The sequence below is a fragment of the Eptesicus fuscus genome, chromosome 4 (assembly GCF_027574615.1).
Source record: "Eptesicus fuscus isolate TK198812 chromosome 4, DD_ASM_mEF_20220401, whole genome shotgun sequence".
NCBI lineage: Eukaryota > Metazoa > Chordata > Mammalia > Chiroptera > Vespertilionidae > Eptesicus > Eptesicus fuscus.
The window spans coordinates 69,026,965-69,039,841 of NC_072476.1; the positions used below are offsets into that span (position 1 = coordinate 69,026,965).

Below are 12,877 nucleotides of genomic sequence, written 5' to 3' on the forward strand. Positions count from 1 at the left end.
GAAAATCAGTGTGAAACCAACAAAAGATAGGAAACCATAATCAAAAGACATGTAAATAGGAGATAATACATATGAGAAAACACAATAGTGAGTTTGTGTACTGTGTCTGCTTTTTGATCAAACATCCCTAACATACAGATACAGATACAAGCTGTCCCCTTCCAGATAATCACTTTGGAAAGCCAACTTCTCACACCTGTGCTGAAAATATTTTTTTTAATTCCTCAAGTTTACCAGAAACCAAGTATATGAGCATATAAGTAATACTACCACTTTGTCAGCGGTTTAAACCCAAATAATACAATCCAACCTAAACACAAATTCTATTTTCAGTAACTTAATAAATTTCCTAAAATATTAATAAATGAAATTCATGCATGGAAGCATCAGTTATTGATGTATAACTCTCTAATCACAGTGACATACAACAGTAAGTAATGTCTCCATCACGAGTCTGCATGTCTGCTGGGTGGCTCAGCTTCAGGCTGCAAGTCTGCAGGTTGGCTAGAATGGCTCTGCAACATGGGAACTCAGTCTGGCACCCAGATGCTGATGGGCGGCTATTTAGGCACATAATCTTCTCATGGCAGAGGTCAGACATTCCCAAGAACATGTGGTGCCTGGAAGGGCTTGGCTTGGAACTGATACATTTTTACTTCCCCACACTCCATTCCAAAGCAACTCACATGGCCAAGCACAACATGCATAAATGCCTCCCATGGAGTTAACAGAAAATGGAGTAAGTATTCACTGAACAATAATCTAATCTGCCAAAATAGTATTAAGAACTCTATAGGCATTTTCCAAAGAGAAGGGCCAAAAGAGATGGGAATAATAACATTGTCATTGAAATAATTATATAACTGCATGAGAGGACCATTTTGGCGGCCTAAGCTTTTTCATTTGTTTGCTTAGAAAGGTTATTTTTGTGCTTTTTATAAAAGGCAAACTTCATGCTTGCCTAACTGACTGCATCTAATTCTTATGCTGATATGGGATGGAAACCTACTCAGAGAGGATTCTGAAGGTGATCAAGTCCATGTTTCCTTCTCTTTCATTGAAAAAAAAAAAAAATCTTTAAAAGGTGAAGGAAACTTAACACTCTCCATTCTGATATCTCCAGGCTGGGGCTTGGCAGGCCACCTACACAGGGATGAAAAAGCACCACCCATCTGTTGGGGTCCGATAGCTTTTGTGGTCAGCTGCTTTGGACAGTCAGGAGCCCTGAGCTAAGCCAGGGGCTCTGCCACCTTCGCTGCTCCTCTTCAGTCAGCTGCATGCCTGGCGCATTGCTTCAGCTCTCTGGGCTTCCGTCTCTTCGCTCATAAATGCTCTCCCATAACAATACGACATCCGTGAATCATACTGTACGCTGGTGGTTTTCTGATGTCACCCTTTCCTTAATGAGAACTGCTTTGTAAAGTCACTGACTCCCGCTCTAGAAAAAGTGTAGTAGCTTTTATGTGCTAAAGGCTGAGAATGAAAACTCTCATTTAACGTTCCAGATTTTGTCTTCCATAAAGAAGAGATTCTCTTGGGATTTGCTGGTATCATTAGTAATAAGGTGACAATTTCTAATCATAAATTCTCTAGATTAAAACCAAAAGGTTGCCTTAGTTTGTTAAGTGACTCTGATGTGTCTGCAAAACTCAGGACTTTTGTTTGTTTGTTTAGCAGCATGGGTAATTTTATAACAAAATGATCGATCAACAACAAAGGGTTATTTGGAACCATTATACTATGTTAAGAATCAGAAGGTGGATTTTGAATGAAGGCTTGAGGCGTGGGTACTCACTCTACCTGACAGTCAACAGCCAGGCAAAAAAAAAAAAAAAGACTCTAAAATCAGTGTCTAAAGCAAAAGGCCTACATTCTCTGGACATCACTTAACTAATCAATTCTTTTTTTATTTTATTTTATTTTATTTTCCTTTTTTTATTTTATTTATTTTTTTCCAATTTTTTTTATTAAGGTATTATATGTGTACATATCTTACCATTGCCCCTCCACCCCGCTCCCATATATGCCCTTACCCCCCATAGTTTTGTGACCATTGGTTATGTTTATATGCATGCATATAAACATATAAACATATTTTATTAAGGTATTACATATCTTCCCATTGCCCCCCCCCCACTCCTATACATGCCCTCACCCCCCCAGTGTCTGTGTCCATTGGTTATGCTTATATGCATACATACAAGTCCTTCGGTTGATCTCTTATCTCCCCCTCCTCGCCCTAACCTTCCCGCTGTAATTTGACAGTCTGTTTGATGCTTTACTGCCTCTGTATCTGTCTTTTTGTTCATCAGTTTATAATGTTCTTTATTATCCACAAATGAGTGAGATCATGTGGTATTTTTCTTTCATTGGCTTATTTCACTCAGCATAATCAGTTCTTAACCCTTCATCACCTGTCAAGTTCCTCAGCCCTCACTGCTTACCACATAAACACACCCGCACGTGCTGTGAGTTGCCTACATTATCTCATTTAATCCTCTGCGCTCTTCCGAGAAAGGTACTGCTTTCCTCCCCTTAGGGGTGGGAACCCCAGGCTGTTCGCGGCTTTGCCAACCCAGTTTGCCCCAGATTTGGCTTCTGAAACAGAAGAGAGGCCGCTTTCGCCCTCCTCGCGATGTTCGGGCGATATTCCTGGCACCTGAGTCTCCTCTTCCAGAGCAGCCGGCGGGCGGCCGGCCCGGGCAGGGAGTGGGCCCGGGGCCAGGGCGCGGCGCCGCGGGTGCCCTTTGGATCCGGGCGGCCCGGGGCTGACCGGGCGCTCTCGGCGGGCGGAGGGGCTTCTCTCTCCGGCGAATCATGGAGAGGCCGGCGCCCCGCGAGGTGCACATGAGCCAGGCCATCCAGCCGGCGCACGCCAACGCCCGAGGCGAGCTGAGCGCGGGGCAGCTGCTCAAGTGGATTGACACCACCGCCTGCCTGGCAGGTAGGGGCGCGGCGGGCCGGGTGGGCCGGAAGGGGTCCAGAATGGGGGGCGGTGGGGTTGTCCGGGTCCGGAATGTAAGGGGCCTGGGGGGGGGGGGGGGCGGGGGGCTGGGGGTGCAGAGGAGGGTCCGGGATGGCAGGGTGTCTGGGAACTAGGAGGCGGGCTGGGGTGTGAGGGTGCGGATGGCGGGATGCAGGGTGGCAGGACTTGGGAGGATCCTGGGTGACCCATCCCCGGGCGTGCGGAAGCCCCCGCCTGGCTCCCCAGCCGCGCCGAGACCAGGACCCGGGATGAGTGAGGAGAGGGATGTTTTGACTTGTGAGCCCTGAGCGGCCAGGACCGTCCTGATTAAGCTACTTCACCCAACGCTGGGAATGACCTAGGCCAGTAGCTCTCAAACCGTTTAGTCTTAGGACTCCTTTACCGCGTTATATAAATGAGGACCCCAGAAAGCTTCTGCTTATGTGGGTTATTTTTATCCATATTGAGCTTATTCGAAAGTTTTAAAACTTAATTCATTTAAAAGGAACAGGAATGGACCCATTACATTTTAAAAAAAAAAAGAACTATATTTTCTACAGTAACAAAAATGTGCTTAAAGGAGTGGTATTGGTTTTGTTTCTGCACATCTCTTTACTGTCTGGTGAAACAGAGGATCACTCGCTTCTCAGATCTGTTTCTGCATCAGTGTGTTGCCTAACACACCCTTATGTGGCCTCTGCTCAGGTCCTCTGTGCCTGACTTTCCTTTTGCCCTTATATTCTTCTCTTGGCCCTGTCCATGCATCACATCTCAGCTTAGATGCCACTTCCTTAGAGGAGTCTTTCCAACCACGTTGACATGCGCACCCGTTGGTCAACTTTATCGCAATGCCCTTTTCCAACCTAAACGGTTGAGCTAAGAAATGTCCAAACCTACGGTAGAGAATACATATTTATAAGAGTTTATTTGAACCAAACTTTCTAAGCCAAAATTTCTTCATTTGTAAAATGGAACTAATAATTGTACCAACCTCATGTAATGGACATGCTTAAGTTCTTAAGCTCAGGGCCTGGCCAATAATAAATGCTTAACAAATGCTAACTATTACTATAGGTCTTTGCTTCTTGGTCCCTAGTGCAATCTAGTAGAGTGCTACAGATACTTAGTAGATACCTGATATATACAATAAAAATTTAGTCTTTTATTAGTTATTGCACTTCGATTATCATTTAAATCATTCAAAATTGGTAACATGTTGGTGTACATGATAACACTTTATTAGCAAGAATAGTTTCATAAGCTCAACATCCCATTCCCTTGTGTCAGGTAATGGGAATGAGTGTTATTAGTCAACGTTTTGCGGAATATATCTGCAAGGGTCCATTAGTTTTCTGGAAATCTTAAAGCACAAAAAGGTCAATGACTGTGGCTGGCCCTCTGCCCCTGAATAGACTTGGTAAAAGATAGGACTGATTCAGATAAGTCTCTGGAAATCAGTGGGAACTTGACAAAAGTCTGATACCCTGAATTAAATTGATCCCACAGTAAGTAGAGGGTGAGCAAAAGTAGGTTTACAGTTGTGAGTATGTAAAACACAGTTTATTCTTAGGTTATTCTTTATTAATGATTGTAGTATTTATTTGTATTACAACTGCAAGCCTACTTTTGCTCGCCCTGTGTTTATACTCTGATGTTTTCATGTCCTCTTCCTCTCACTAAATTTTATAGGTGAGAAGCTCATCCTCTCCGTTCCATCACTCAGAGTTCTGCTGTGGCTAGTTTTCTGGTAACTCAGTTCATGTTATGTTCGTGTTTGGAAGGACAGTTATTTTCCAACTAGTAACCAGAATGTCCAGTTTTCTACAGAATTGAATCATAGGGAGGAGTGTTTTCAATACTTAGACGATTTCCTTACCTCTTATACATTGCAGTTAAAGTAACCCACAAAGCATACAAATTCAGTATAATTCACTGTTTTCATAATGTGGCACCGGGAGTAAAGTCTCCAAAATGGGGTTAAAAGTTCTTTAATTTTTTTTTAATATATTTTATTGATTTTTCACAGAGAGGAAGAGAGAGGGATAGAGAGCCAGAAACATCGATGAGAGAGAAACATCGATCAGCTGCCTCCTGCACACCCCCTACTGGGGATGTGCCTGCAACCAAGGTACATGCCCTTGACCGGAATCGAACCCGGGACCCTTGAGTCCGCAGGCCGACGCTCTATCCACTGAGCCAAACTGGTTTCGGCGGGGTTAAAAGTTCTTAAAGAGCCAATCATTCTGTTTGGGTTTTAAGTGAGTGTTCCTCAAAGTCAAATTCTGGCAGAAGCACATGTCCAAAATTTTCCCAAAGAGAATGAAATCTGGTATTTTTATATAAAGTGAAACCAACAATTAAACCCTCTCAACAAATTAAATGCAGACATAGAACATCGAAATAACTGGAGTTCCTCCCTAACCTCGCTCCACCCTCGTCAGTACTCTCCTCCTGCAATATAGTTAATGCACAGTGAGTTTGGTGTGAATCTACTAATAAAAAAATAACAAACATTCACTAATTACCTACTGTGTTTCTCTGGTGTCCAGAGAAGTTCCTCTCTGATTTGGGGTGTGCTCTCAAGGTCTCCCATACCGTTCAGTGCTTACACTGGCTGAGTGGCTTAACTACATTTAGCTGCTGGTTGTGTGGGATAATGGATACAGCTTTGATGCTTTGTTTTGAAAACAAAAGGAAGGTAGTACCTAGCAAAACGTTTAAAGTTGGCACCAAGTTACTAAAATTGCTATTTGAATTACTTGATATGCTGGGTCCTGGTATTGAATTTCAAATCAAAGAAGAAACTATAGTAATTTTCATGCAGTGGAAAAATATAACTTACACAGCAAAGGAGCTGTTATGATTCAGACCATCCGGAGTGCGGGCACAGGAGTCTTACATTGAATGAGAGGATGAGTTACTAAAACAAACCCACTTAAATTGTACTCCTTCCCCCCTAGGCTGAAATATTCAAACATTACTAATGCAGCCCATTTTTGCCTATTTTTTTGAAGCTGAGAAACATGCTGGGGTTTCCTGTGTGACAGCCTCAGTGGATGACATTCAATTTGAGGAGACAGCTAGGTAAGGGGAACTGCTCTTCCGTGCCCTTCTCCTGAGTGTATTGGTGCATTTAAAACATGCAAGCTTAATCGTGTTAAGTCGGTAGCCAATTTCTTAACAAAATAAATAACATTTGACCCAGTATAAGTCAGTAAAAAAAAATTGCAGGACCTACTTTTAATAAACTTACTTAAGTGTAAATTCAGTCCTGATCTTGTTGAGAAATAGCTGCTGGCATTATGTATTATATGCATTCTGGTCTAAGGCATAGCAGGATTTCTTGAAGCTGATTCCTAATGGCTCCTTCTTCTACTAGAAGAATAATTAATGATAATAAGTATCTCTGTGATAGTGAATGGCATCATTAGGTTGTTGGGTAAACATTAATTTATCTGAGTAAAGATGTTAAATTATGAAAAACATTTAATGTGTGGGAATGTGCATGTGCTTACCATATCTTATTGTAGAAAATTTCAAGATATACAAATATTCAAACATATACAAAAGGTGAGAGAATAGTACCATGTATCTCCAAAGACGCTTCACCTGCCAGTAACTATGACAATGATCAACTCATGAACACTCTGGTTTTATCAATTCCCCTCTAGATTCCCACATACCTGGACTATTTTGACATAATTCCAAGGGATCATCTGTAAAAATTAAAAATTACTGCAAATTCACACTTATTTGGAAATAAATTAAAGCACTATTATTAAATTTGGCAATGCCAACAGTACATTGTAATAAAATATCTATTATATACTTTCCATCCTACAATCTGTAACTTAGGCTTAACTAGTAACCTCATCATTGAAATGTTTTTGCCATTTTGTGTTTGCATTATCAGTATATATTTCTAAAAGATAAGGCTCTTTTAGAGAACATATAATAACAATTACTATATCATTAACAGAAATTATCATTTCCAATGGTCTCAAATTTTTTTAAAATTTGAACAATTCATTTATTAAATCAGGATCCAATATGGTTGCTATATCTTTTAACATATAATTTTTCCTTTGACATTTCACTGCAATTTATTTTGTAAACAAACCTGGTCATTTGTCTTAAAGAATTTACCACATTTTGCATTTTCTCATTGTATCCCTGTTCAGCATGTTCACATACTTTTGTATTTCTTATAAACAGATAGTTATGCCTAAAAATTGATCTGATGGAAATTTGATATTTCAGTAAAACCAGTTCCTGTCAAGAGCATATACTATCTAATGATCATTATTTAGAACCATTATTTTATTAGATATTGGTAAAATAGTAGTAATGCTAATTCTATGTGGGGTTTTTTTTCATTTATCTTCTGAAATATTTGTATAGAGAGACCCTTTATCTCTTTAATTACTTTGCTACCCTGAGGTAAAGTTTGTCCAGGAAAGATAGACTTAATTCTTTCTCTTTATACTACAGTCCCGGTGCACGACATTGGTGCGCCCTTTAGCAGTCCGGGAGCCCTCGGGGGATGTCAGACACCCTTAGCGCTCCCACCATCTCCGCTTCTCTCTCTCTCTCTCGCTCTCTCTCTCTCTCTCTCTCTCTGTAGCCATCAGCCCGGCTTGTGGCTGAGCAGCGCTCCCCCTGTGGGAGCACACTGACCACCAGGGGACAGCTCCTGTGTTGAGTGTCTGTCCCCTGGTGGTCAGTGTGCGTCATAGCGACTGGTCATCTGCCACTCAGTTGATTTGCATAGCACCCTTTTATTATATAGAATAGTATCATTAGGAGCCCATGATTTTTAACATAATTGATGCATTTCAATCCTGATATAATTATTCTTATGGATGCTCACACTGCCCTGTCTTTGGACAATGGAAACTTCTTCAGTTTGACTCTGAGTTTTGGACATAACCCCAAAGTTAGAATTCTTTAATAACTCCTTTGCTTTCTGGTATGACAAGATGGGCTCATTTTATAGATTTTCTCACACAAACTCAGAATCAGAAATTTCTTCAAAAGAAATGATAAATAGAGATCACAATCTGGGCAGGAAACATTCTCATCAATATAGAGTTGGTCATTATGTTTAGGCCTTTTCAGTGGACAGAATTAGGAATTATGTGTTTTTTAAAGAGTTTATACCAGTGATGGCGAACCTCTGACACGCGTCTCAGTGCCATTTCTGATGACACGCGGCCGCTAAGGCGGCCGCATGCCGAGGATGAAACATTTATGTTATTTAAACTATAAATATTGCGAAATAATGTTTTTTCCTCAAAGTGACACACTACCCGAGTTATGCTCGGTTTTTTGGCGAAGTTTGACACACCAAGCTCAAAAGGTTGCCCATCACTGGTTTATACTAATACCTCTAATCAATTAGGATTATATGGTTCTACTTAATTTCTTTAATTTTATGTTTGTATAATCTTGGTTGGTTTGGGGGATTTGGGGTGTGTGTGTGTGTGTGTGTGTGTGTGTGTTTTGTTAATTCTCATCTAAGGATGATTTTTAGAGAGAGTGGAAGGGAGGGAGGGAGAGAGACAGAGAGAGAGAAAAGGAGAGAAAGATCATTCAAGAGAGACACATTGGTTGGTTGCCTCCCATGCACACCCCGACCGGGGCCAGGATGGAACCTGTAACCCAGGTATGTGCCCTTGGCAGGGAATCAAACCCATGACCCTCCAGTGCATGGGCTGACACTCTAATCATTGAGTCACACCAGCCAGGGCTAGTCTTGGTGGTTTTTTTGTTTTGTTTTGTTCTATGTGAAATACCTTGATCCTTAAAGACATAAGCAGAATTTACAAGAAAAAGGAAGAGAACAGGTTGTTTCTGGTCTGGGATAGTTCTCTAGGACCATGGGGTAGGTGTCACCAGTTTTTAAACCTTAAGTAGTCTTATCCAATGAGATGCCCAGTTCATCTCTCCAACCTAACTGCTTACATTTATCTATTTGGCATTTATTTATTTATATACAAACAAAATTAAGTTAAATAGAACCAGATGCATTGACTAAGCTCACATACTAAGTAGAAAATATTGATATGTATTTTTATCTCAGCAAAATTACAAATTACTGTGGATTCAAACTTATTTGGGAATAGATTAAAGCACCATTATTAAATTTAGGAATGCCAGTGGTACAGAGTAATGGCATGTCTATCACGTACTTTTCAATCCTAAATTCTGTAATTTATGCTTAACTAATAGCCTCATCATTGAAATATGGTTTTGCCAATTTGCATTTGTATTATCAAAAAGAATTTGTGGTCACTAAGTTGATAAAAAGTGAACTTGTATTTTTTATATGCAACCTGCACCATAAAAAAAAGAAAATTGAAAGCAATATATAGGGAACCATATAATTTAGTTGTAAGCCATATTAGATATTTTTTAAATTCACAAATACGTATTGCTTATATGAAAAGTACCACTTGTGCTCAATAGGATATGTGAATGATAATGGCACAATTCTGGAGTGTGGCAGTTGTTCAGTCTGGTGAGAGTCAGATAAATACATAATCATCAGAATAGAAAGTATAATAGGTACATGCCTAGGATGAGATATAAACTCAGTTCTTTGGGGTAGTTAAAAAGTGCATTTTGACTGGGAAATCAGTGGAGTTTCATGACAGAGGTAGCATTGAATGTAGGCTTTAAATGACATGTAGATTTTCATCAGCAATAATGTGGAGTAAATGGATCACCTGGCAGCACTGAGGGCCCCTGTAAACCTAGTAAAGCTGATCAGTATTAGGGCCAGCTTGTTCGTAGTTTATTTACTTAGTTGTTAACTAATATTTTAAAATAAATACCAATTGTATTGGTTTTGTTTATGTGTTTGTTTTGATTTCTCTTAAGAAAACAGCTGCCATATTGTCAAAGTATCTGTTGCAGATTTGGAAGTCATTTTGCACACAATCTTTGCCAAGGCCCTTTGCTGTTTAAATAGAGGTAGTCAGCTAACATATGTGTGGTTCACAGTGATTGGCATCTGTTTTTAGTGCAGTCTTTTCTATGTTATCATTAACCTGAGTTTTTCACGCACAAACATTATGAGTGTGATAAGGTGAAACTGCTCTATGGCACATGCATTTAACTAAAGTTCCTTTAAGCCTGGAATGAGCTATGCTAGGATTACTGAGATCCTTTTTTTTGTTGTTGTTGTTGTTTAATAGAGTTGGACAAGTTATAACCATCAAAGCAAAAGTTACTAGAGCATTCAGCACAAGCATGGAGGTAAGAGGCCCCTTTCCTTACTTCCGTCTGTTGGTGCTAGTAATGAAATTAGAAAATGCTTGTCACATAATACCAACTTTTTAAAAAATGATGATATAAAACTGTAAATGCAATATGGTAATTTTGTGTGCATGTATACACAGACTCATACATTTCATATTTTACATATGAATAAATAATATACATTTTATATTTCATGTATATATGTAACTGGAAGAAAATTAATCTGAGTGGTGGGATTACTGTTACTGATATTTCCTCTGGATAGTTAGATTCCTATTTTATCATTTATTTTTATATTTACCAACTTTTCCATGGCAAATATGTATCTTTCTATAATCAGGAAAAATAGTTTATTTTCCCAACTCTATAGAACATGATTAAAACAAGAGTATTGCTTAAGAATAAATTAAAATGCTAGTTTCATTGAAAAACCAAAAGAAAAAGAATGGTGACGTGCATAACTGAATTTTGAATGCTGCAATCCCATCTGTTGTCTGGATGGCTGAAAGTTTATTTATTTTCTTTTCCTTTTAGATCAGCATCAAGGTCATCGTGCAGGACACGTTCACTGGCATTGAGAAACTTGTTAGTGTGGCCTTCTCTACATTTGTAGCCAAACCAGTTGGAAAAGAAAAGGTAAATTTTCTGTGTGAGGGACATATTAAAAATTGCATCAGAATGATTATTAGGAAAAGGACATTCATCTTAGCATGAGAAATGCTTTCCCAAGATTTGTTATTCATCAATATTTATCATAAAAGATCAGTCTGTGGTAATGTTATAGTATTAAGTACCTTAGACAAAAGATGTAGCCAGTTTGTGTGAAAGAGGGAAAAATACTGTGTTTTAAATTATCTAAAGGTCATATCAGTTTCTCAAAAATATTGCTTACTGGTTTAGTTCTTTTCTTTTGGGGTTATATAACTCCGAGTTGAGTTAAAATATCTTTTTTTTTATTTTAGCAAGAGCAATTTAGTGAGCAGTTGCATGTTTTGGTCCAATCACTTTTTTATACCTGAAGGAAGGATGTCAAAGTTGCTGAGTTATTGAAGTTTAAAAATAAGCTTCAGGGCATATGGGGTAAAAACGCCCTTAAAGGAAGTACTTTGGCCTAATGTATGTGCCCAGTGGACTAGCCTGGCCATTTGCCCAGGACAGCTTTTCCATGGTCTTTTGGAGATTTATTCATTATCATTTCTTGGCTTTTCTTTTTAAAGTCATCATGCCACAGGGACGATCCCAATCTAGTCTAAGTATTTTTAAGTGTGATAATTCAATTTAGAATCGAAGCCTTTCACTGCAGGGATTGCTCCAGAGGTGGGCACAGTGGCTTCTCCTAGCTCCACTTTGAAAGTGACAAGCAGTACTTCTCACTCTGCCAAAGTGTCCTTCTCAGACTGCCTCAGAGTTTAGAGGTGGGACAAGCAATGTTCCCACTGTACTCATTAGAAAGAACGACAGAGCCACACTCCACAGCTACGTCTCACTTGAGCAAGGAGTCACAGAGATGGGCCGACCTGAGTTAGCCCACAATGGTCCCAGGTAGCAGATGTCCCTGCAGAGTTATGTACACTAGGACACTTCCCTTACTCTCTTCCCAAGATTAAACAGGCCACAGGCAAATTCACATTGCCCAAAGGCATTGCTTTTCAAACTGAAGTTCACTTAAGCTATTATATTATTTAAATACAGCTTTCTGGGTTGTATCCCAGACCTACTGAATTAGAAACTTGGAATCTATACGTTGACAAAGTATCCCAAGGATCCTATGTTCACTGAAATTTAAGATGTTGAGATAGGTGTTGCCAACCACTCTGTTTTTCCTGAAGTCCCCAGAAATCTCCAGACTCTTGGGAGTGAGAGAATGTGGGGGTGGGTGCAGAGTTCCCATATCTGAGAGCAAGTGACAGAAAGGAGTCTCCCCAACCACTTCTTCCTACACATGAAGGAGAAAACGAGGGCCATCATTTTCCCTCCAGCTTTAGACTTCTCACTCCAACTTCAGGGACTCATGGAAACAGAATGGAATAGTCACACTTCAGTTTCTGCTGAGACTGAAGAACTGTTTTTCTGAAAGCATTTCTGGGAAGTCAGGGGCCTTATGGTTCTGCCATAATTGGTTGGCTCAGATAACCTTTACTGTAAAGCATGTTTCCCAGACTAATTTATTTTCCACTTGGTGACATTCTTGTTTAGAATATCATAAAGAGAGCCATGAAAGATCAGTGTTTGATTTGAAGAGATAGGCCTACCTGGATCTCTGTCCAAAGTGAGTTTTTTCCAGGACAGGATGGGCAATGATTAACTAGGCTTAGTCCAACAATTGCACAGCTAGATCATTGAAGGACTCACAAGACCCCATAGAGCATGCTCGTGCAAAGCCTATTCAACCTAAAAGGAGGCAGAACAGCAGGAGAAAGAACTTGCAGGACATGTGGTCTATGCCAAAAGCTCCTTGATATTTGGTCCTTCACATGTGCCATGACCAGCTAGGCTACCAAGGCAAGAAGGGTTACTATTGGCAATACAGCCACTACACAATTATTGGACCAATAAAACACGAGAGCATTTTAAATTTATTAATCTGTAAACCAAAAGTCTAAATACTAGTAAACATTATAGACTCTTTGAACCCAGGGGTATTTTGTA

At 39.8% G+C, this 12,877-nt stretch overlaps 1 protein-coding gene across 1 annotated transcript in view; it reads left to right on the forward strand.

Annotated features, from left to right (window-relative positions):
• The first annotated feature begins 2,817 nt into the window (after window positions 1–2,817).
• ACOT12 (acyl-CoA thioesterase 12) overlaps window positions 2,818–12,877 on the forward strand; it is a 32,900-nt gene continuing 22,840 nt past the window's right edge. The window contains exons 1-4 of the mRNA XM_008161993.3: window positions 2,818–2,944; window positions 5,980–6,049; window positions 10,165–10,225; window positions 10,763–10,864. Coding sequence (XP_008160215.2) covers window positions 2,818–2,944; window positions 5,980–6,049; window positions 10,165–10,225; window positions 10,763–10,864 — 360 coding nt within the window. The remainder of the gene's footprint in view (window positions 2,945–5,979; window positions 6,050–10,164; window positions 10,226–10,762; window positions 10,865–12,877) is intronic.